Source organism: Fusarium redolens (assembly GCF_020744475.1).
Source record: "Fusarium redolens strain MPI-CAGE-AT-0023 chromosome Unknown BKA55scaffold_33, whole genome shotgun sequence".
NCBI lineage: Eukaryota > Fungi > Ascomycota > Sordariomycetes > Hypocreales > Nectriaceae > Fusarium > Fusarium redolens.
Window position 1 is genome coordinate 87840 of NW_025763696.1, and position 22025 is coordinate 109864.

The 22025-nt window shown below is 47.1% G+C and overlaps 8 protein-coding genes across 8 annotated transcripts; 3 read left to right on the top strand and 5 right to left on the bottom strand.

The window, feature by feature from the left end:
• Nucleotides 1–148: 148 nt before the first annotated feature.
• BKA55DRAFT_262159 (uncharacterized protein) lies at nt 149–3229 on the top strand. Its single transcript, XM_046185427.1, has 2 exons — nt 149–1878; nt 1927–3229. Exons 1-2 carry the CDS (start codon nt 363–365, stop codon nt 3105–3107), a joined length of 2697 nt encoding a protein of 898 aa, XP_046041343.1. The 5' UTR covers nt 149–362; the 3' UTR covers nt 3108–3229.
• Nucleotides 3230–4839: 1610 nt separating this feature from the next.
• On the bottom strand, nt 4840–5972 carry BKA55DRAFT_262173 (uncharacterized protein). The gene is made up of 2 exons (XM_046185428.1): nt 5333–5972; nt 4840–5286 (listed from the first exon to the last, which is right to left on the bottom strand). Exons 1-2 carry the CDS (start codon nt 5937–5939, stop codon nt 4937–4939), a joined length of 957 nt encoding a protein of 318 aa, XP_046041344.1. The 5' UTR covers nt 5940–5972; the 3' UTR covers nt 4840–4936.
• A 2210-nt stretch (nt 5973–8182) lies between these two features.
• BKA55DRAFT_529765 (uncharacterized protein) lies at nt 8183–9405 on the bottom strand (the record flags this gene model as incomplete). Its single annotated transcript, XM_046189099.1, has 2 exons — nt 8183–8948; nt 9005–9405. The coding sequence occupies 2 exons, from the start codon at nt 9403–9405 to the stop codon at nt 8183–8185; spliced, it is 1167 nt and encodes a 388-aa protein (XP_046041345.1).
• A 505-nt stretch (nt 9406–9910) lies between these two features.
• Nucleotides 9911–12045, bottom strand: BKA55DRAFT_262193 (uncharacterized protein). Its single transcript, XM_046185429.1, has 2 exons — nt 10780–12045; nt 9911–10735 (listed from the first exon to the last, which is right to left on the bottom strand). The coding sequence occupies exons 1-2, from the start codon at nt 11755–11757 to the stop codon at nt 9941–9943; spliced, it is 1773 nt and encodes a 590-aa protein (XP_046041346.1). The 5' UTR covers nt 11758–12045; the 3' UTR covers nt 9911–9940.
• A 1038-nt stretch (nt 12046–13083) lies between these two features.
• BKA55DRAFT_720223 (uncharacterized protein) lies at nt 13084–14036 on the bottom strand. The gene has a single exon (XM_046200985.1). It carries the CDS (start codon nt 13700–13702, stop codon nt 13142–13144), a length of 561 nt encoding a protein of 186 aa, XP_046041347.1. The 5' UTR covers nt 13703–14036; the 3' UTR covers nt 13084–13141.
• Nucleotides 14037–14563: 527 nt separating this feature from the next.
• On the top strand, nt 14564–15488 carry BKA55DRAFT_262456 (uncharacterized protein). Its single transcript, XM_046185430.1, has 3 exons — nt 14564–14645; nt 14772–15291; nt 15338–15488. The coding sequence occupies exons 2-3, from the start codon at nt 14794–14796 to the stop codon at nt 15380–15382; spliced, it is 543 nt and encodes a 180-aa protein (XP_046041348.1). The 5' UTR covers nt 14564–14645; nt 14772–14793; the 3' UTR covers nt 15383–15488.
• A 3372-nt stretch (nt 15489–18860) lies between these two features.
• Nucleotides 18861–20747, top strand: BKA55DRAFT_668642 (uncharacterized protein). The gene is made up of 4 exons (XM_046197906.1): nt 18861–19079; nt 19278–19479; nt 19562–19719; nt 19782–20747. Exons 1-4 carry the CDS (start codon nt 18987–18989, stop codon nt 20502–20504), a joined length of 1176 nt encoding a protein of 391 aa, XP_046041349.1. The 5' UTR covers nt 18861–18986; the 3' UTR covers nt 20505–20747.
• A 213-nt stretch (nt 20748–20960) lies between these two features.
• On the bottom strand, nt 20961–22016 carry BKA55DRAFT_698165 (uncharacterized protein; the record flags this gene model as incomplete). The annotated part of the gene is made up of 1 exon (XM_046200488.1): nt 20961–22016. The coding sequence occupies one exon, from the start codon at nt 22014–22016 to the stop codon at nt 20961–20963; it is 1056 nt and encodes a 351-aa protein (XP_046041350.1).
• Nucleotides 22017–22025: the final 9 nt, after the last annotated feature.

Here is a 22025-nt window from a genome sequence, read left to right on the forward strand (position 1 = left end):
GGGTCATATAATCAGAGCCAATAGCGGAACATCCAGTTCAGCCCCAGACCAACTGCCACACATAATCGGTCACAATCCCTTAGTCATTGATACTGGTCATCCTTGCACTTTGACGGGGCGCAGACCCATGACACACTCCCGGACTGTACTCAAAGAAGTATCCGGGTTCTGTTCACTCTTCATGACTTGTCGATCAATCAGCCCTTTATATCAGCCCTTTAACCTTGGGGGAGTCTTCTTTCTACCCTATTTCCCCCTTAGAGTTTATTTTACTACTTACTGTTCGTTTTCTATACTTTGTTATCCTCTCTCCCCTTTATTGGACCCCCCTCATCGAGGGCTACTTTTTAGCTACATTCACGATGACACCCCAATTGCGAAGCTCAGGAAAGGTTCCACTTGGTAAAGGTCAACCATATAAACTAGCGACAAATAAGACGTCAAATAAACCTTCGACAAAACGAAAGGCATCGAATCAAACTGGCTCCCAAGCAAAGAAATCGAAAAAGACGGCTAGGCCGGAATTTGATTGTGTTCTATGTTTCAAGTATGGTATAAGAGGAGACAGATTGAAAGGGCACGAGGATAAATGCCCTAATCGCCATGTAAAATGCGCATGTAGGAGATTGTGCAAAGATCGATACGAAGCGACATCTCACGGTTGCTTCAAATCCGATACAGGAGATGACCTCCTAAAAGGAGAATGGTGCCATTCGGAGATTCAAACGGTCAAGCTATTATATATATGGGATGGTGCTCCTGAAAACAGACTCTGTCTATTTCCAGGAAGGTCAGCAGAAGACTTGCGCCGTATGTCGGAAATTCGTTGGATTCGGTGCCCAGTCTGCAACTACGCAGCGACGGAAACAAGAATACTTTTTGAACAGCAATGTTCCAACTGTCATTCCGATGAGCTACCTGTGTGTGGAATCTGCTCAAAAAACACAAATCACACCTTGTGCGGAACTAAAGAAAGGTTTATCGACACCCATAACCCCTGCGCAGTTGACGACTATTTCAAAATGTGCTTCAGATACATGCCCGAGAGTGCTCTTGAAAAGCTGGTATGTCAATGGAACTTGGGATATCTGAATGAGTCTTATGCGAGATTGAAGCCGAACGTTGATCAACATGAGCAAAATGTCGAAGCCGCGGTTTCGATATTGAAAACTCCACATGCTCGGCAGAACATCCTGTCCGAGCATAGAGACGATTGGGGCTTTACCCCGGCCTGGAGTGAGCTTCTAAAGAAGTTGCAAAGACTCGCTGAGAGTAATTCTCAATCTCTATCAACGCGTCGGGCCAAGCGATATCTTGCAGTTGACCACTTCATATTCGACCCGAAGACATTCAAGATCAAGATTGAAGAAAAGACAAAGTTTCCTAACGCCATAGTACCGCAGGGCGGCCGTGGCTACTGCTTCGAGGAAGTTCTCAGTAGACTATTTTCAGTCTCGTGGGGGGAACACAAGAAAGAGCGAATAAAACTCACAATGGATCCAAGGAAGCCTGTTGCCCGGGCGAAAGATTACCTGTTTTGCAAGCCATGCCGTTTTGCCACATTGGTGGTAGGCCATTACTTGTCGCATAATATATCCAGCCACCCAGAAAAAAAGAACCCAGAATTCTATCAGTGTCTGATATGCGGAGAGGAGTTGAACATATACTCTCGCGACCATGAATGCAGAGTCACCTCGCGGGAAGTGCGATTTGGCACGCGAGACCTTTTCATGGCGTACTGGCTGAAATTCATGGAAATCAATCTCGATACATTGAGAGAATTGCTGTCCGCTTGGGTTGATTTGAAAAGCCCGGTATGTTCAGAATTCAGAAAGTACCTCGAATCACGTCTGGAAATCAAGAAACCTACAAAACAAGGTCAGTGCAAATTCTCTTAGTAGTCTCTTACATACTGACAGTGTACAGATTTAATCTATCCTTTATGCGTGCTATTACGGTGGGTCATTCGGTCCCGAGAAAAGAAGGAAAGCCCCCGTTTAGTTCTTCAGAACCTTATGGGAAAGACGAAAGTCAAAAACAAAACATCCAAAACCTTGAACTTTATATTCAACATAGCTCTGGAGGAGCAGAGCTTTTTCCTTAAAGATCTGACTCGGAATATTTATGGTATGCAAGAAGAACTGGAGATCCCGAAAGTAGTGGGAGATTGTGGTGTCGATATACTTCAAAGCCTTGAGCCGCGTTATCATCCTGAGTGGGAACTGTCTATCACTCCACCACAATCGACGGAAGCCCACGGTTACCAAAGATTTGACAGCTCCACGATGGAGAACGCACAAGGGGATGCGATTCATGTCCAAAGCCAGAGTTATGAAGCTGGAACTGCTTCTAAACCTGCGCCAGTCGTTGAAATACTTTCCGACGAGGATACAGATTCTATCAACGGAATGGAAGCTCATAGCAATGAGGACGACGCCATGTCAAGCGCGGTAGCTTCAAGAAGTGACCTTGGCCAAGCGGAAAGTGAAAACTTGTCTGACGGTGGCTTTTATCATTGTAGAGAAGCGAGTCAAGCAGAAGAGAGCATTGACGATGACGACGACGACGATGACGAAAGACAGGGTGATTCGGAAAACTCCAGCAACCAGCACAATAGATACATCCAAGGGTCGAAAGAAGAACACAGACATGATCGTTTTATCAGTAGTATTGACCTGCAAACCCCGGTAGAGAAGTTGAAGGAACTGGACAAAGACCTGACAGACAAGCACTTGGAAGATCTCAATTGTCATCACTTTGATGATATTGATTTGAACCTTCGAAACCTCGTACGTCTCAAAACCGCATTGAAGTCGCTTTTAGAGGCATACGAACCCGTCCAAAAGTCAATTCCTCAACCCTTCTCACTGGAATGGTCTGACCAGATGGTCGACGGTATCGATCTGAAAACCCCGACGGAGCAGTTGAAGAAGCTGGAGCAGACCATGGCTGAAAAGCAGTGCGAAGACCTGAGATGTGGTCGATATGAGACTCTCGCTTTGGATGGTGGAAAACTTACACGTTTTGGCCGGGCGATGAAAGCTTTTGTACCAGCAAGCGTTGCTGTCCAACAAGTGCTGGCGACTTGGGAAAGCCACACAGGCTAAGCGTCAAACTTGGATAACATAATGTAAGCTATTTCACTTATTCAATTGTATGATGATGTTCTAAATGATTTATAAACTGAGAAACTCAACCAGACGAAGTGGCGCACGTTACAATTGCATTCTGGTGTCTGTTATTTGCAGTTGATACCTGTGGTTAAGAGCTTATGATCACCACACAGATCTTAGCATTGTGGTGTCTAATTAGTATCATTGGTCTTGTATACATATAAATAACAAGCGACCTTCATACAACCCCGCGTCTTCGCCAAATCTCTGCCTGTAGTCTGTGGACAGGTCTATGGCGATCTGACACAACAGGTGTTCTTGGTAATTTTCCCCAAAAGAATCTCTTCCAGAAGTTGGCATTGTCCAGGATAATGATGCCATCGACTTGTTCCCACCAACATGGATTGAGCTTGATGGAAAACGAACCGAATGCGGAAGTGGCACCATGCTCGTCGTAATTTCCTTCTTTCATGAAGGAAGAAGCTGCTTGTTTTTGCCCAATAACGGCAATGGATGGAGTCCTTGTATTGATAGAGATCGGAGAAACTTTATCCAACATGCGAATTTTTGGAGGTTCAGAGCCTTTGGGGAATCCACGTAGGGCAACGAGAATGAAAATGAGAACGAAAATGATGACGAGAACGAAAATGAGAGTAACAACCCAGAGGAGGATCGTGAGGCTGTCAGTGGTCATCCTCGCTTGATCTCAGGTTTGCAGGGGTTTTGAAATGGTACTGATGCCGTGTGTATGAAAGAGAGCAGGCTTGGATTTTTGAGTGCTTTGCGACCGAGTGTCGGTGAGACCTACAAGCGATTGCCTTCTACGGTTGCACATTCAATTTATAGCAGTAATTGCCAGATATCAATATCTAGTTCCTACCACCTGCCAGTTGACTAATATGAGCTTAGGTACACTTTCCGAGGTACGGAAGAAAGTGACCTCAGTTTAGTGCAGGGTTGAGTGAGCGGGGTGCAAAGGTTAGCGCTGTGATCAGAATTGGTTTCGCTGGAAAGAAAAAGTGGGTTACGGGACAAATGCAGTGTAGACCTTTGAGCCTTCAGGGCTTGCGGCCCCTCCATTCCTTCCGTGCCCCACCTCCAATTAACCGAAGTCACTTTCTTCCGTACCCTGGATTCAAGACACCTTCACACCCTTATATTATAGAACTAATTTTCCTCAAATTGACAGATCATAGACCCACGTAGTGTTACAGGGGAGATACGATCGTCTTCACCCAGGTGATCGTCTCCGTGAGATTGCTTATATATCGAATCGGAAGTCTCCCCGGCGAAGAGACATTTACCTAAAGCACTCAATACCAGCGCTTGGACGAACAGCTAACAATTTTACGTGGTATCAAGCTGAAGATCGTGAAAGACTTGAAGCAACTTCAGACCAGGCATACAGGTCTTGAAGATAAAGGAAGCTGCTATAGGGAGCACTTGATTCTACAACGGTCCGGGAAGACAAAAGGCAATATACTATATGGATTGGAAACCAAAAGCCTAGAAGGATACCATAGAAGGTTTTCTGAATACCATACATCTCTCTTTCTTTCGCAGCTTGAGTATGACCATCATCAGGCTCTGCAATCATAAATCCTAGGAAAAGATCGTTCTTCAGCCGCATCACATCCTTTCAAGGGATTGTAGCCATAAGTCTGTGTGTTCTTGTACCTGTCACGCCAACGCAGGTGCAAACTAACCTTACTACAAGAACTTCTTCCAAGACCTACACAGCCATTGTGGCCTGATAAAACAATGCAAGCCATGGCAACGTGTATATTTGCATATTTCTGGCCTCCGTCCTACTAAGTAATCCTTTATAATGTTATAGTGCCACCTGCACTGGATCCTTGGTCCTGCTGTGGAATAGGCAAGCCCTTATAAGTAGCTTCGTGGGCCTTTCCACGACTTGTCAAGGGATTCACCAGAACTCCGGGCCGACGAGCCTGGTGCTCGTCAGGGAATGTCTTGTCGTTGACTGAAAATCGCTTGCACGCCTTTATAAAGTAACCAGGAAGCTGTCGGACTTCAAGGGACCACCGTGAGATGGCTCTGCTAGCTCTCCCAATTCCAGGACCAGTTTGGTTCGCCTGACAATGAAGAGGCAGGCTTTCGTCGTCGCTGGTGTTGATGACGTCTTTCTCTCCTTTGGCCTTCTTCTTCTTGACTAGTATGTATGAGCTATAGTACCGAGCGGTGATCGAGTCTCAAACCTTTCATCGGATTCCATTGTTTAGATGTTGGGCTCTTGACCTTCCAGCTGTCAAAAGCCAAAAGAGACAAAGCCCTTACCAGTCCGTCCATGGTCCATGCTGACAGATGGATGAGGGGGTATAAGGAGAAACTGCGGATAGTTGCAATTATGTTGAAAAGGTTCCACCATATCATTACTGTGTACCGAAAGACTTTAATTTCAACCCTGATCAGTACACCGTCAGGTTTGAAAATAAGTCGAACGCTGGAATGCCTGTACAGGAGAGCAAGTAGTGGATTCTGGGGCTCCAGGCTAAGTTTGAACCAGGGTAAGATATAGCCAGAGGTTAATTTTGTCTTTGCAGGTAGTAATGTCCACAGGATGTTGAGGATCTTTGCGTGATACTGTGTAAAAGGCAGCGAGATCAGCAGAAGATCGTTAAATCTTCGATGGCGCTGTGCCAGCGGCAGCAAGAACATCAGAAGATCAAGAATGTCGTGCCAGCTCATTGCGAACCAAACATGAAGGCAGCTTGAGGAGATGATGGCTCGCCTTGTTTGCGAGGGGGGTAGGGGGATACCAACTATATCCGTGATGCCAGAGCGAGCTGCAGGTTCTTGCAGCATGTCTCAACTACGAGCTGGCTGGCCAGAACGAACCGCGCAGCTTGAACGCTATGCACCATGCTTATCACTGCATTTCGATAATGTACAGCAGCGACTAAGCGTCAAAAGCCTATCCGAGTGACCCAGAACTGAGAGGAGTGGATCTATTGGAGCATCGGGATTCATGGTAGGTCGGCCTGAAAGGCCTGCAAACACCTGCATGTGTCTAGTGCTGTTCTCACAGCTGCAAGCCAAAAGAATCGTGGTGGCTACATCACTGGGACGGCGGCCGACTCGCTCTTGCTCCGATTCGTCCATAACCCATGTTGTTCTTCATTGATTGATCTACTTGTACACCTTTACAATGTGACAACTACTACCTCAGGGGGGGCTTACGGTATCCCGCTGGCGTTGCTCTGTCGTTTGTAACTACTGGATGGAATGTAAATTAACCGAGGAAAGACTGATCACGGCCACAAACTCTTCGAAACCAACATCAATACTAGGCATTGGATTCTTCAACTAGAAATTAGAGAGATTTATTTATTCATCTGGCCCTCCTATGCAACTAGGTGTTTTTGAGCCTATAGTCGGGCTCGGGCCGAAACCTTCGCCCTGGGCTTTTGAGGTCTCTGCCTCATCCTGGTTACCGGTACGCTGTATTGCGCTACAGACTTTGTTGGGATGTGTGTCGTGATCAGTCTAATCGATATCAGCGGATAGCTTAAGAATCAGGCTGCAGGGCATACTATTGTTATTACCGTCGTGACATAAATGACACCATCGTTAATGCAGATCTCGGGAAGTTCTGCATTATGGTTACTGGTGATGGTGGTCTTCATTTGCGACGTTTGCTCAAAGGCGAAAAGATCAGGGGTTCGACTTAAGCCAAGGATCAAAAGTGCAAATCGGATACAAGGGATAAATGTAAGAGCCCAATGTGGATAGGGAGGACAATCGATACCGGTAAGCAGTCAATGGAAGCAAAGAAGGCAACCAAGGCAACCAAGGCAACCGTGAGCTGCTTTAGATGTGCAGATTTTAGTGGTAGATAGGAAGGGGACCTGATATTTGTATCTTGAGGCCCTCTACTGCCATGCAGTCCATCCTACAGACCAACGCGCATGACTGAGTGTCTCGGCCTGGATGCCCCTGAAAGCAGGCCCGTGAATGGGGTGCTGTGATATCAAAACCCCTGCCCGCTTGATCCTAGCATGTAGCAACTATTACCCCAGCCGAGAAGTTCCAACAAGCTCAGCTATACCACAGTCCATTCTCATAGCAATTAAGGGAGTTAGAGGCGTAACTTCAAATCTGCGGCATTGGGGTCACTTGAGCACTCAAAATTAGCCAGAAAGAGCTTCAAACTCATTAGATGCCTCCTTTGTGAATCCATGAAGGCATTCCGTGATTGACGCTATAGAGGTGCCGTTGAATTGACAATTGTCTGTGATATCATCTCCTATACGGTGACGACTTAACGTAGGTGACGCCTAGATCCCTGCAAGTTGAGCTGCACCCCACTCATCTGCCCGGGCCAAGATCTCCACTACCGAGTGACCGCGGTCAGAGCAAGGGTCCGAGATCTTCATCAGAGAGCGACCGCGGGCGGAGCGGGACCAAGAAGTCTCCACTTTGGAGTCACCGCGGGCAGAGCAAAGGCTGGAATACTTTTGCGCGGGACCAGCTTGTGCCACACAGCCACAGTATCGATTCCGTCGATTCGCCTAACATGTTCCTCCTTCGCCATCAAAGATGATCGGGCTGCAATCGTGACAATTACCTTGCTGCCCATGTTGATGCCCAGCCAGACTACCCCAGTCAGCTAAGACGCCAGGTTACAGCTCTTCTTCCATCACAAACGGCCTTCAAGACGGTCATTTCTTGTTACATTCGCAACCAAAGACAAGCGAGCGACCTCGTCCTCTACGCAAAATGGAAGCTCCCAAAAAGGCAAGTCCACGCAATCAATTCCGCTTACCTTTTCTGCATTTTAGTACTAATCTTACCAGCACCCTGACGACCCTGATCCTAGTGATACGATCAATGACGACATGTGGGATTCCGCAACCAAAGTCGGGCCAAAAATTTATACTCAAGAAACGTTGCTTTGGAGAAATAGTACAGCTTTATTCAAGGGGCCTCCGGTGAAAGATTGGCAGCCGATGAAGAGCACCGGGCAATGGGAAATACCGGATGGTTGGTGGGCTTATTTAACAGGAGGAGAGATTCGGAAGAAGTAACTACAAAGAGTGCGACTGATCTCAAGATAGCCAGAGTTTGGTAATTATATTATTCAAAGCGAACTCATTTATCGTCACGGTGATTTGGGCCGGACAATCAGCCGCGCCAGGAACTTCCATCCTTACGCATTTTGATAGCATGATACCTTGCGCCACTTCGTCCAGATACCGTCGGCTATTTCGCACTCCCTGAATAATCAAGTCTCCAAATAATTCATCCAAGAGACTGAGTTTAGTCTTTGTGAATTGCACCGAGCCGGATATTGCCGCGTTTACTCCGCCCGGAAGGGAGAAAGCCCTCTGCTGTTCTATCTCAACAATCTGTATGCCGTAGAGCCTCATTACGAGGGGCGACACCTCTGCAGCCTCTATGTTCAGGAGGAGACGGCATTTGGCTGCATCGGGTGGGAATGATGCAAATATTGAGGCTTTATGACCGTTCCGAGCAATCATGTCACCGAGCTCTGGGCGAAAGACCGATGGTATTCTGCGAGCGTCGGGGTACGCGTATCCATCTGGCGGGTCAACGTTCAACATCGGTTGGCTTAGGTGATCGAATGTATGAAGCTCTTCGGTCGGCTGGCCCGCAGCTGGGTGATATACCGAGTTCGTTGTATCTGTCCGTGGGGTACCGGAGATCGTGTTGTTCGATCTGGGTCGCTGAGCGACGTGCGCTGGGTCATCGGGATCCTCGAGGAACTGGCCACGCGGTCGCTTGCGGGGGTTTGGTTCGGGGGATGGCATAGGCATGGTTGAAGGACAGGAAGGGAAGCCAGAAATCCCTGCCCTTCGCAGTTCAGCTACACGATTAGAGAAGTGCGCAAACGAGCAAGTCACGGCTACTCACAACGGCGCGATGCCCCTCGCCTAGCAACCCAGAGCGTGATCTGAATACGCTTAAGAAGAGTCTTTTCTACTGGCACCTCTGATACATGGCAAGCAATAACAGAGAGGGTGTCGTATGGAATGCCAGACAAGGATAGAGGCGGCTGAGTCTTGGGATCTTTGGTCGCCAGGAAATATGCTAGCCAAGACCAAAACCCTCGACTTTGGAAGACTTGCGCGATGGGGTCTGGTGAGCCGAGGTCATTTAAGGCATCATCAAATCCAACTGGTGCTGTGAACGGCGGGCTGTGTGTGGCCGTAAGGTAACCTGAGAGTTTTTGGGTGATATCGTTGATGGTCTGGTTTGGCTCGAGAATGCTGACGCCGGACCCCGCTTGAATGGGAGCCTGGCCAGTCATTTCACCAGAAATTGGGTCCATTGGCACTCGAGAATTGTTGGCAGAGAAGAGATAACCGACAGGCACGAGAAAGCGCAGGGCATCGCTCGCGGTCAGCCCGCGGTTATCGTTGGATTAAGAATTATCACGCACCCAAGCAAGACGCGCGATCGAGATAGCCCGCGGACCAAGGGAAGAGCCACTTGGTATGGTTTAATTGGTCAGCTGGATTTTTTGTGTGCAAGGTGGCGGCCGCCGCTTGATGACGCGTAAGCATCATACGTTCTGCCGCGGTCGACCGCGGACGATGTATGTCCTACCCCGCATGTTCCCGAAAAAGAGGAGGCGTGGATGCTAGGATGTTAACTATTATGCAGACATTCAAAATGTCAATATTCAATTGTCAACATTCAATTGTCAACATTCAATTGTCAACATTCAAAGTGTCAACATTCAAGTGTCATCACTCAAGTGTCATCACTCAAGTGTCATCCTGATTAATTACATCAAGTCTCCTCTACTTCAATTACTATCGCTATTCTTATCCTATGACACCTTATAATCTCCCAATCTGAGCACACTCCTCACTTACGTAGGTCAAGTCCTGCTTTGTCTTCTCAATCTCCTTACCTATTACCTCCAAGCCCTTTCTGTGTAGTTGAATTTGTTTCTCTAGCTGCGTTATCTTCGCGCGAGTTTCATCGTACTCTCTTTCAGCGTCGCTCAGTTTCTTCGGCAGCGACTTGCTTTCTGCCAACATCAAGTCATTTGTGATCTCAGCACTTGATCTCAGCTTAGTTAGCCATTTGCTCTGAAAATTATTACCCTCAGCAGGGGGAAGTTTTGCTATTAAATCCTGGATGTCCTTATGAAGGATCTCGGTATTCTCAGACTCTTTGATCTGTTCTTGTAGTTCCTGTACTGTTTCTTTGCCATTCTGAAGTCTTTGTTGATAAAAGGTGAGATTTTCCTCCAAGGTTGATAACTCCATGGCTTTCTGCTCAAATGTCGTTGTTGCTGTTGCCAATCGGCTTTTTTCCTTTTTCCAGGTCTTCAAGAACTTGTGAGACTCGGTCAAGAAGGATGATGGAATGCTGGAATCCGCGGGCAGGCTGACGCTGCGGGTTACAGGGTTGATCTGTTCAAGTGATATTTGACGATTTGGGGATGACAGCTTTTGGACAGGAATCTCGCGTTCCGATGGCCCAGTAGCTTCAATATGCGTAGCGAAAAAGGTGCGAAGTTCTCGGGCATTGACTTGCGCCGGGATTTCTTCACCATTGACTAGTGACTGTAAGAAAGCCAGTGCAAAGATTCCACAATTAAAACCATCGTCTTGTTGAGGACAGTCCTGTACGTGTTAGATAAACCCATCGAAGTGAAATATGAACATACCTTCTCATGAATGGTGACGGAACAAGCAGGCTTGATTGACGGGTGTTCTGATACCCACGATACAAGGCCACTAACCGGCATCTCAGTGTGTCTCATCGAGTTGAAATGATTCAGTTGCCCGCTTTTTCTTTCCAGATGACAAAGCGACCAATGACATTTCGCAATGAGAAAGAAAACGAAGTTGTTTGCGCGGGTCTCTAGGCGCTGGAGGACTGAACCCTCGGACGGATACCCAGGGTCAAAAATATGCCATTCATCAGTAAGATCAAGAAGTTTTGTACATCGTGATATATCGTCACTCCGAAGCATAGAATCGTCATTCAGGCGAGCTATAGTCCCCCTTACGGAGTCTGCTAATATTTCAGCCTGAAAAGATGCCGCATCGTCGTCGACATCAATAACACTGGATGGCGAACGGGGGTCAACGTTGTCATCACTCTCGTCTTGATAAGATGGAGAGTAGTTGCTTTCAGCGACGCTCCTGTCTTCTAACATCGCTTGTCGCTTAGCAGCACCTACCGCTCCCTTCTTATTGGGGTTTGTGATAGGGAAGGGAGGTTTAACGGTTTGGAATACGGCTGCCGTAAGCCTTCCGAACCTTGTTTGTTTGGCTGCCTTCACCATACACCCGTCTTTGCTGTTCTCATCCCACATATCTCTCGGGTCGCGACCCGCCTCCTTGTATATTCGAATCATTCTTCTCATTCCTGCAAGGAGAGTCCGGTTATTTTTGTTACGTGGCGCATACTGCTGCGGCCACCATCCAGGCTGCTTTTCCTCATCCGTTCTTCGTCTCTTCCATGTGGTTGGTTTCTTGTGAAGGTCGCTACTACGCGCTTCATCAGTGCTGTCTGAGTCCCAGGATTCAGCTGAGGGCTTCTCGACATCATCGGTTGTTGCATCTTCCGCATTTACAGGTCGAGAAGGTTGATGGCCCTGGTCTTTTGGCGCTGTCCTGCGTGTTTTCTGCGCACGCATGACGGTATGAAGATCCTAAGGGCGAGTTGACCCGTAACCTTGGCTGCTTGAACGAACCGCGGCCAGTTAGGTTTGACCCTGCAAAAGGAAACGTTTGGGTTGATGTTTCGCACAGAGCGCGATGACTGTTTTGGGGTTTAACTCCTCACTTACTGTTCATTGCACAATAAAACACGGTCTGCAGCAGCGCACCACCAATAGGAAGTAGGCAGCAGGACCAACAGACACGCGAAAATAACACGAAAACAATTATATTTCATTAATATTTAAATAATTGAATTTATAAGTTATCGCGACAAGGTAATATTTTCATTTAATTATTTATAATTTCTTGGCTTTCAGCTACAATTGTCAACTGCAAATAACACATCTCGCTCAGTGTTCAGACATTATACGTCTCACAACTAACGCGCTCTTGATGCAGATCTCCAGCCTCATCTCGCGTCAATCCATCTGCCTCCATGGGCGAAATTGAGAGGCTGCGAGAACGAATAAGAGCCCACCGCCTTCATGAAGACAACCAACGACAACGTGAAAGCTGCTGCACGCGCTCTTGGGGAATAGCAGCAAGCAGATGAGCAAGTCGAGACGAAGAAGTCGAGGAACGGGCCAACAGGTTATGACTATCAACACTTCAGCTATAGCAATATCCCCCAAAACACCATTTGCTCAGCTTTGCTATTAAAACAAGCATAACTGATCGTTCTTGACAACACCAAGGAACACGACGAAACCGACCGGCCGAATTTATCCTACGCGCATTACCGCGTATACTACATTCGCAAGAACCTTTGGGAATCTGGGATTAGCATTCGACAAGTCCCTCGTCTTCTTCCCAACCCGCCTTTCCACTCCGATCCCAACTGCGCTACGAGCTACGAGCTTCGCCTGACCATCAGCAAGGTCAAACTCCGAAATTGCGAGCAGAGACTATAGTCGCAACAGACAACGATTCATCACCAAGGACTTATCTCGGCCTCTATGGACCAGTGGCTTTCAGAGCCACGCGAAACTTGGCCACTGCCGAAAACTTGCGTCCTACATCGACAGAGCAAGGATTCTTCATGTTCCTTAGCTACCATAGGCAGCCACTTTCAAAGTATGAGCAGAAGCCAATGGAGACCTCACCACCGAGAACTGGCGCAGTTACTCGGTCAAATGAGCATGGAGTCCTCAAATCACAAAGCAAGGCGAATACAACATACTCTACAATATAGATACTGTAGTCGAAGAATTAATGCTGGCAGAATTCCACAATGGACAACCTCCTAGGCACATCTCCAGGCTTTATATAATCCAAGTGGTCAGTTCAAACAGGAATTATATTTAGGAAGCGTTACTAAGTAGTTCGAGTTGAATGAATCCATAAATATAACCGCTGCTGTTACGCGTGTTTCTCCTGCGGTATCTTGATATACACCGAACCACGCCTAGTATAGGCCTTTCCGTCCTCCAAATTAGACCTCCCTTGGATCGTTTCGGTTCTGCCACACTTTGAATACCGACAGACTCGGTTTGACCACGATCCAGGGCGCCCTCGATAAGGACGCCGCCACCTATAGCCTTTAAATGACTGGATCCTGGGTTTCTTTTGCTCAACATGTTGTGAAGGGAGAGGGCCAGATATAGAGCAGGCAATATGGGGTTTCCTGTTTGTTGTCTGAACTTCATACTGGTGAGGGGAGCTGGCCATTGTTGTTCCAGATATCCAGCACTGTTGGGTAACCGGAGAGCTGGTATTTGTGCTTCTGTTGAGCAGAGCTGCTGAAGCGACGGTCGGAGTATGCTCGACAGGAATGTGAGAGTTAAGAGGTTCTGAGAAGTCCGTACCGTAAGCATGATGAGTAGCCGGAGTGGCCGACTGAGGCCCAACACCGGGATCTAATGGAGGCGGTGTGTTGAAGGTCATTGCTAGAAATTCTGAAAGAGGTGGAAGAGTTTCCATGTTGTCATCAAAACCTCGAGGAACAGAGTAAGCACTGTCATAAGTGACATCAATAGAAATGGGGGATGTTCAGGAAACAAACTCAATATTGATTTTTATAATATGAAAAGAAAATAAATAAATAAATAAATAAAACCAAAGAGATGCTGATTTGGTGTAAGATATAACAAGAGGGTTTGAACTGAGGAGGTTTAAGGCACTGTTGTAAGAGCTGCAACAATGTAACGTCGACGAACTGGATTGCTGAACCATGGGCTAGGTAGTCTGATTGGCCTCTGCCCCAGTCTTTTCAGAGACATCAGAACAAACACTAACAGTAATACATCCCACAGACTCTGTAATCTTTTTACATCGAGGTACTAAGTGCATCTACCAATAGTTATCAAGCGCGATACGTTTCCTAATCAGGTTTAGGCTAACTCGCCATACTTGCAGTACGCACGTTCGGGATTCGATCGCCGCGAGGCTAGGCAAGTCGCAGGGAATAATGACAGGGCTAATTATTCACGGACTACGGAATAATGACTCAGTGTCGATGCATTGAGAATGTATGAACCCCTATTCATATCCTTGACATCTTGCACAGACGCTCTTATAAACCTTCTTATTATCATCTCTCTGATAATGGAGAAGCGCCGCACAGGCCACAGTTGTACGGACCCGGCGAATTCCCTCCGCAAAATGCACTTATCTGACGTGCTTGCGTTGTATGTCGGAGGATCTTCTACCTTACCCTTACGTGCGATGCCAGAGTAGATGTTGCAACCTGGGCGCGCTTTGGCTGCTTTTGGGAATGCCAAGGCCGTGACTGATGCTTTGTAGGTCTGGAGAAGGGCTTCGGACTATTGCATGATACTTTGCTCACCCCAAAAGGTCGGCGTGGGCCATCCGCACAGCCGGCTGTGCCGACAGCAACACCCTGAAGGTGCAGATGCTGATTAAGGTACAGGGGTTTGCTTCCAGCGAACATCAATTTCCCTCCAGGCAAAAATCAACCTTTTCCAGTTTTTATTTCTTTCTCATGTGCCTCTGATCACCCGTCACAACCAACAATGGCTAATTTATACAGCCTGCCAACAGAGCTTCTTTATATGATATTTGACTACCTTCATGACACTGCTAATCCAATGTCAATTCAAATCAATTACACCCTAGCAAAACCCTTACCATACCGGGATATCCGCAATTTGCTTTATGCCAATAAATGCATCAGCAATTGCACTATTTCCTGGCTTTACAACACACATGAGCTTTTGTTCAATCTTCCAACAAACGACCTGCCTTATTTTATTTCATATGCAAGAGAGAATACACTTGATATTGTTCGCAAAGTCAAATTGCATTACAGTTGGGGCGAGAATTGGACTCTTGCGCTTAACCTTCTCCGTTGTTGCAAAAGCCTTCAGAGTCTAAAGATCTCATCGAGCTACGTCATCCCAAAGCGTTACCTCAAGAGTCTTAGACTGATAAGGGTTAAGACCTTTGAATATAATGGGACTCCAATGCAAGAAATGCAACAAATTTGTCAGATAGTTATGGGTAATACAGAACCGAGAGGCACAGTAGTGAAACTATCCCGTGAAGAAATTGTAAGTAATTCTTCGCCAACATCTAGTAAAGCTAACCCTATTGCAGCTGGAGTATCATCGAGTCGAGCTGTATCTTAAACGAAACCCATAAGATACTACAGAATTGAATCTCTCAATATAGTTTGAATAAGCTGTTGTGGCACATCGCACCTGCTCGAATTCGCATGGACCCCTATATTTGTGCCATATCATTGATCACCATAAGAAAGCCACATCTCTGGCAAAGCCCTCGACGGTCTAATACTGATGTCGTAGCGTGAGGCTACGCGCGAATTGACACATTTCCAGGCGCGTCGCAGAAGATCATATGATCGAATCCGGTATATAGGGAGCATTCTGAGACAAAAAGGACACGATAACAGGACTAAATATCCTACACTCTTCAATATGCACTAGAATGGACATTAGAGGGGACGCGTACCTCATCTTTGAATGTGCTGACTTTGGCGAATGTAAGATCAGGAAATAGTAGTCATCATCACGGAAGATTGCATCGATTCTCTGTCCTATGTCGTAGTCCTCTTGATAAAAGCAGCCGAGCGCTTCGATTATCTTCTTTGTATCCTCCAGCGAGGCCAACGCGGTACTTAGTGATGGAAGAGTGATGCAGCATTTCATGCAATTCTATGAAGGTCGTCGGGAGAGACTGGCAAAAAGCGCGGAGTGTCGTCCGCAAGGCTGGCTGTAAGTTCTAGCTGTGATCGTGCGGACGGCGTAGATCTCCAACTCATGACGGTTAAACGACCTCGCTAGGGAGGTTCGAGGTCGACAGCCTGCTGGTGGTTGCGTCACCCAAACGCGGCACAGGCTTGAGCCAAACGACCCAAAAATAAGGAGGGACAGGGCTAAGAAGCTCAACTCAGGGCCTTTCCCTGCTTTCTGGTCATACTAAGGCTGATAGGCCATGATCGACGGTCGTGCCAGGTGACAGCCGTGACACAAGGTCAGGGATAACGGAAAGTCCCTGACTTGGTTCACAACTGCATACGAGAGGCCACTGCAGGGACACTTCCATGCCATACCAATGTAAAATTAGATTCCCGACATTCTAAGTCTACGTTCTCGCGGCATGTCCGACAGGATGGGAACAAAACATGGGCGGGTGCAGTAGCCTATTGGCCTGTTGATCTTTAGAGCTTCTTGGCTCTTCATGCGGCCTGTATCGGAATCACCATGACTGACGCCACCCCCCCCCCCCCCTTGTCCCTCCTCCGCCCCTATATTGCGCGTCGTGCATGGTACTTGACTCTTCCGCATGGAAATGAGAGGGTAGCGGATGCCGAATTCTGGAGTCATACAGATATCGTTCATTGTGGCGTTGAGACTGGCAAGGATAGTGACTACGGAACCCAACTTGGTAGCCTGACCGAGTCTCGAGTTGCAGCTGTAGGCTAATGCAGAGACAAGGGCAAATTGCATGCCCAAACTTTACGCATACTTAAGCCAACAGGACAACGGCAGATCTTTTACAACCTAGTACCCTATTGCACTTTCTCCCTCTTGTTCTAACTTTGATAGACTGAAAATATCTGGCGACTTTCTGTGACTTATCGTCATGTCGGTCTATGGGCTTGACAGCTAGAACTCTCGTGATGTGAGCAACTACCACTCCTGGCTACATATCAAACTGACATAACAGCGCTACGGGACAGAGCCGGAACTTAGGTCAGGACCTCCTCAGCTTGTATCAACTTGGGCCTAATGGATTGACACTATGAACTAGAAACCACAAGTGCTCTGCCATCAAGGGAGAGCAAAATGTCTCCCTAGGGCAATATCACCCGACGTTCAACATGAAAGAGACTCATTTGGCACAGCTAAGAAATGACGAAAAGCCGCATATCATCCGAAGAGATATTCTATACCAGAATTCTGTATCTCACAATGACACCAGCGGCGCGGTGTCCATGAAACCCAAAATGCCATGCAGCCAGCATATAAGCGATACCTCTACACTGCCCCCACACCTAAAGCCATTCTTGAGAAGGCAGGCCACTCGTCATTGTCAAAGTCACGTTGATCACCCAGTGCCGCCGCCGCATGGTCCAAACTACTATGCAGAACTTTGCGTCCATGAAGAATCAGACCGAGGGAATTTTTCCATGACAAGAGAATCCTATCCTCTAGATATCGGGGAAGAGGACCAGTCTACTTCAAACGAGGATGCTACTTTGACCCAAAGACATGACAGCCTAAGCGTCAGGTGGTGCAACCTTTCCGCTTCCAACAACCCCAACGAGTTGAATGCTCTGATTCTCGAGACGCAGAGGTATTTTCAGCAATTTCGAGCTCAACTGATCCAGGAACCTGAAGAGAGTCTTGGGTGACCCATGATTGCCGGAGTCTCACATACATTGAGTTTGCGCCGATCAGTCATATATTTGCGTAGGGGAGTCAGTCTCGCTCCAGACAAAACAAACACTCAGAGGGACGCTGAAGAATCTTAATCGGTTGAGATTGCCAAGGCCTGACTGGATGGTTGCAGGAGGCTCACTCACATGGCGATGGAGATTCGGGGTAGATGACAGCTTGAAGGCCTGGACACTTCGAGATCAGAGGTGATAGCTAAAGGGAATCTGCGAGAAACCAGATAGAAAATTAGAGATTCTCATGCAAGACTCGTGTATAGACTCTTCCTGGTTGAGGTCATTCTCTCCTGCTTGACTTGCGCGAACCCAACCAGCTTTCACTCATGCAGTCCGCAAGGGTTACCAACGAAAGCATTCTTCAATGCAGATGTACTCTTGAGAACAGAATAGAACAGAACACTCGATACCCATTCACTAATCGCTGGACGATTGCTGAGATATCAGGGGCGCAAAGCGTGGATAAAGGTGGAACATCGACTCGTCGATGTTGTCTCTCATCAGAACTGCAAAGTCGTGATCCGTGTTGACTAGAGTTAAGTTGGACCTGTTAACCAATAAATCACGGACCTTGAAATTCCTCCAGCCTTGGTTAGAACGTGCGCTATATTTGCTAGACATTGTAGCAGTTGTATGATAGTGGTGATGGAAATGTGGTTGATGGATTGGAAGGCCTGGACTAGAGGATGCTGGGGTCTGGGACTCTCGTTTTAGCTATTCTTCTAGCGAATAAGTGGCATCAAACTTCATGCTGGTCCTTTTTCGAAGCAACTAGGCATATAAGAAAGGACACAGTAATGAAAAGGAACATCATGTTGGTGATCAGGCGAGATAAGAAGGTTTCGAGTGCCAAGCTACTCGAGCTTGCTTTCGATAGTGGAAGATAGGGTAAAAAAAGAGCAATCTAGGCCATGCAAAGAGCAGCACTGATAGCCAACAAGTCAATACTTTGCCTCTACTGGGGAAGTAATTCCGAGGCGGTAAAATGGCCTCAAGCGCTGGAATCAGTACAGCGAATGCGGGCAACTATGTACTTTGCTAATGTCACATGACTTTTTCCGTATTACTGTTGTAATGGTGAATCCCCTTACTCAGGGTTCACATAACAACCACGTCACAATATGTTTGATCACATTACTACTGAGTATATTCTTACTCCATTGTTACCCTCCCTTGCAGCAATGATCTGTAATGGGCGGTCGACGCAGAACTTGTTGGTATGACTTCAGCGTCAATAGAAAAAGGTCTTAAAGCAAAACCACAATCTACATAACACTGCATGTCGCTTCACAACCAATCTTCACCCTGCAGGCGCATAGGCAAACAGCCATGGCGGACCCTGAAATCGCTTCTCGGCTCGAAAGACTTTTATATTTATACACCACAGACTCGATCACTTTGACAGACAGGCAACAAGAAGAGGTATGATGTTTTGATGGGATAGCAGGCACTCAGCTCAGGTCTCAGTAGGTCAAACTCTTTGTTGAACGACTTTGCAAAGAAACCTCGCGGAATAATCATCAAGCTCTACCTAAAGAACCTTTTCCAGCACCTACCAATAGCTACATGCGAGAACCTTTCATCCAGTCATGGCTTAATACAACTCCTTATGGAACTCAGCCATTAGAGATTAGGAATCTACCCGATGCATCTCCGGAGGTCACTCACTGCGTGCGAGATGAGAGGGATATCGCACAAGACTCCAAAAGAAATACCATCCGAGTCTCCGCCCAACTTCTTCAAAAGGTTGAACAGTTGGCCCTGTCGCCCCTCTCGTTTCTTGATCCCAAGTCTTCAGGATTCCACGAGGCTGAAAGCATAGGTAAATATGTCCTACAGTTGGCAGGGCGCCGGGGAGAGGTCGAAATACTTCGGTTCATTCTCAGGCAACTTTTTATATCCAGAAAAGACTGCCCTTTCAGCCAGAAGGCTAGGTTTGATGAAATCTTCCACAACGCCGATGACTCACCACCTAAACGAAGGAACATATACTGGGTTAGAGAAGGCCAGGCTTATTACAGTCTCGGAGAGAAATTTGGCCTTGGGTCACTGTTTTACGACGGTTTGAAGAGGGTAGAGTAAGTATCCCAGAAGTTCGCAGCAGAAAGACTATCTTTTAACCAGGATTCAAGATTACAAAGGCCCTTTGCAGCCAACGCCTTTGATGAATATATGTCTAATCTGGCAAGCAATGGGCTAGAAGATTTCTCGAAATCACTTGAAGAGCCGGCAAAGGTCATTGCTGAGACCATTGAAAATTGGTACAAATTGAGGGGTCTTATCAACACGAAGGAAAGCACAGCCGCAACAGAGAGAGCACTCGAAGCTACAAGTCACAGGAGCCAGACAGAGAAACTACTGGGCTCCTCGCCAACGGCCACCACTCCTCGTGCAGTTCATCAAATGCAACACATAGATTCTATACCTTTCCAGGCAAGGGCGTTAAACAATGGCATGACCTACGCACAACAACAACCGCCATACGGCCAGACATTTCTTTCTGCTTGGCCTCGATATGATGCAAGCTTTATCACAAACACTTCGTTCCATCCCAGTCAAGAAGGCGTCGAACATGCGAATCATCATCCACTTGAAACAGGATCTTTCAGAGTTTGCGAATCCAAAGAGGGCTCAAATGGCGGGAAGATGAGTATACAGTCGATGATAAGCACCCAAAGACCGCAAAAGTCGAGACTGGAGAGCACATTCCCATCGATTCCACCCTCGCAACAGGAGGGCTCCTGCACTAATAGCCCCTGGCAATACAATGTTCCACTGGAGGATATTGAGTTGCTCGTCAACCTCTCACGAGCTACCCGACCGATGGCAGTACAAAATTCTCTTTAAGACGCGTGGGGACCGTTGAGATGAAAGTTCAAAACCAGGACTCGGAAACTCCAACCTCAGAGGCTTGTAGGTTTCTGTCTTCTCCTGATCAGAGGTGAATCTGGCCAAGACCTGATGCAAACCGCACGCCTTACCTCAATCTGTTACGAGGGGCTACTGTAAGAATTTCATTGGCTATATTTACTGTATCAATTGGTTATTTGTGAGCCTGTTCGAAGTGGTTTGTACTACGCGTTGTCTGACTGTTCTGGTGTCCTGGATTTGTCTTGAATCTTCATGGATCTTCTTCCAACAAGTTCAAGTAAACCACTCTGTCAACAGTCAGCCGTCCGCATTGTTTAGTAATCCTGCCATCTTGTATAGATGGAATTCTTAACAAGAATATCAGTGTTAAAATTACATCTCTACCATCTAAGCATGCTCTAAAGAACCTTCGCGGGTCACCGTAGTGCCAGTCTACCATCGCCCTGACTTATACACTTCAGCTATTGCTTTGCCCAGTACCTCAGAGGTCCTGTAACTTGGCATTGAGATGATATCGGACATGTAGTCGGCGCAGTGAAACCGGGTAGCCTCATTGACGAAGAATACACCATTGGACGTCAACTCCGACACCCCAATGTCAAGGCGCAAGCCAATTTCCAAGGATTCGTAGTGCTCTTGAGCATCGTGCCTCCGACTAAGAGCATCACAAACAAATTCAGCAAATGTGTAGAGCTCCTCCCACTTCTTTCTCTGTTGTTCCCGAACGTCCGAATACCACCAAAATGCGTTCTCATCAACAGCCTTGGCTGCAAAGACTCGGCCTGAGAGTTCATCCTCAGCCCTAAATCCAGCGCTAAATTTTGTTATGGCGGAATTGATAACCTTGCCCTGACAAAGGAATACCCTAAACTCTCCCAATACACCAAATGACGACAGGTACTCTTGGTGAAACCAGAGGTTCTTGTGTGAATCAGGCTTCTCATGCTTCTTCTTTGCAGGCCTTCTATGTCGACTCTTGAGTTTGTCTGTATTGGGTATCTCTTCTGATCGAGGTATATGGCAACTGAGCTTGTGTCGTGCTGGGGCATGAAGAACCTTGACGTCGTTGCCACTACAGCTATAACTCTTCTTCACAACGTGCTCGCCCTCTGGAAGAGGCAGGGAACATTTACCCACTCCGAAACAGGTTTTTGGCCGATAAATAAAGTTGATCCCTGACGCCGCTATTTCATCGAAGGCACGTACGTCTCCGATCTTCAGCTCATCCCATAAGGCCTCTGATTCTCTTGGGTAGACACGCATGTTCCCATGGATTGCCTTCATCACCCTCATTTGATAATAGAACTCGTCCATGCTTACAGGGCTCCAACTGCTGACAGTACAGGAGACATAAACGACAAGCCTTTTATCATGGAGATTGCAAATGTAATCGGTTAGCCGGTTGCCTTCTAGCTGTTCTGCCAACCAATTCGACGTCCTAAACTCGATCGTAACATAAGGGTCCTGACCCGCGAACAGTACCGTCATGACTCCTTG

Coding starts and splice junctions, on each gene's coding strand:
- BKA55DRAFT_262159 (XM_046185427.1), top strand. CDS start 363: ATGACACCCCAATTGCGAAGCTCAGGAAAGGTTCCACTTGGTAAAGGT. Junction 1,879..1,926: donor CAAGAAACCTACAAAACAAG/GTCAGTGCAAAT, acceptor GACAGTGTACAG/ATTTAATCTATCCTTTATGC.
- BKA55DRAFT_262173 (XM_046185428.1), bottom strand. CDS start 5,939: ATGCTGCAAGAACCTGCAGCTCGCTCTGGCATCACGGATATAGTTGGT. Junction 5,287..5,332: donor ACAATGGAATCCGATGAAAG/GTTTGAGACTCG, acceptor CATACATACTAG/TCAAGAAGAAGAAGGCCAAA.
- BKA55DRAFT_262193 (XM_046185429.1), bottom strand. CDS start 11,757: ATGCGTGCGCAGAAAACACGCAGGACAGCGCCAAAAGACCAGGGCCAT. Junction 10,736..10,779: donor CCGTCACCATTCATGAGAAG/GTATGTTCATAT, acceptor TAACACGTACAG/GACTGTCCTCAACAAGACGA.
- BKA55DRAFT_720223 (XM_046200985.1), bottom strand. CDS start 13,702: ATGGAAACTCTTCCACCTCTTTCAGAATTTCTAGCAATGACCTTCAAC.
- BKA55DRAFT_262456 (XM_046185430.1), top strand. CDS start 14,794: ATGATATTTGACTACCTTCATGACACTGCTAATCCAATGTCAATTCAA. Junction 15,292..15,337: donor AACTATCCCGTGAAGAAATT/GTAAGTAATTCT, acceptor ACCCTATTGCAG/CTGGAGTATCATCGAGTCGA.
- BKA55DRAFT_668642 (XM_046197906.1), top strand. CDS start 18,987: ATGGCGGACCCTGAAATCGCTTCTCGGCTCGAAAGACTTTTATATTTA. Junction 19,080..19,277: donor CAGACAGGCAACAAGAAGAG/GTATGATGTTTT, acceptor TATGGAACTCAG/CCATTAGAGATTAGGAATCT. Junction 19,480..19,561: donor CCACGAGGCTGAAAGCATAG/GTAAATATGTCC, acceptor TTTTATATCCAG/AAAAGACTGCCCTTTCAGCC.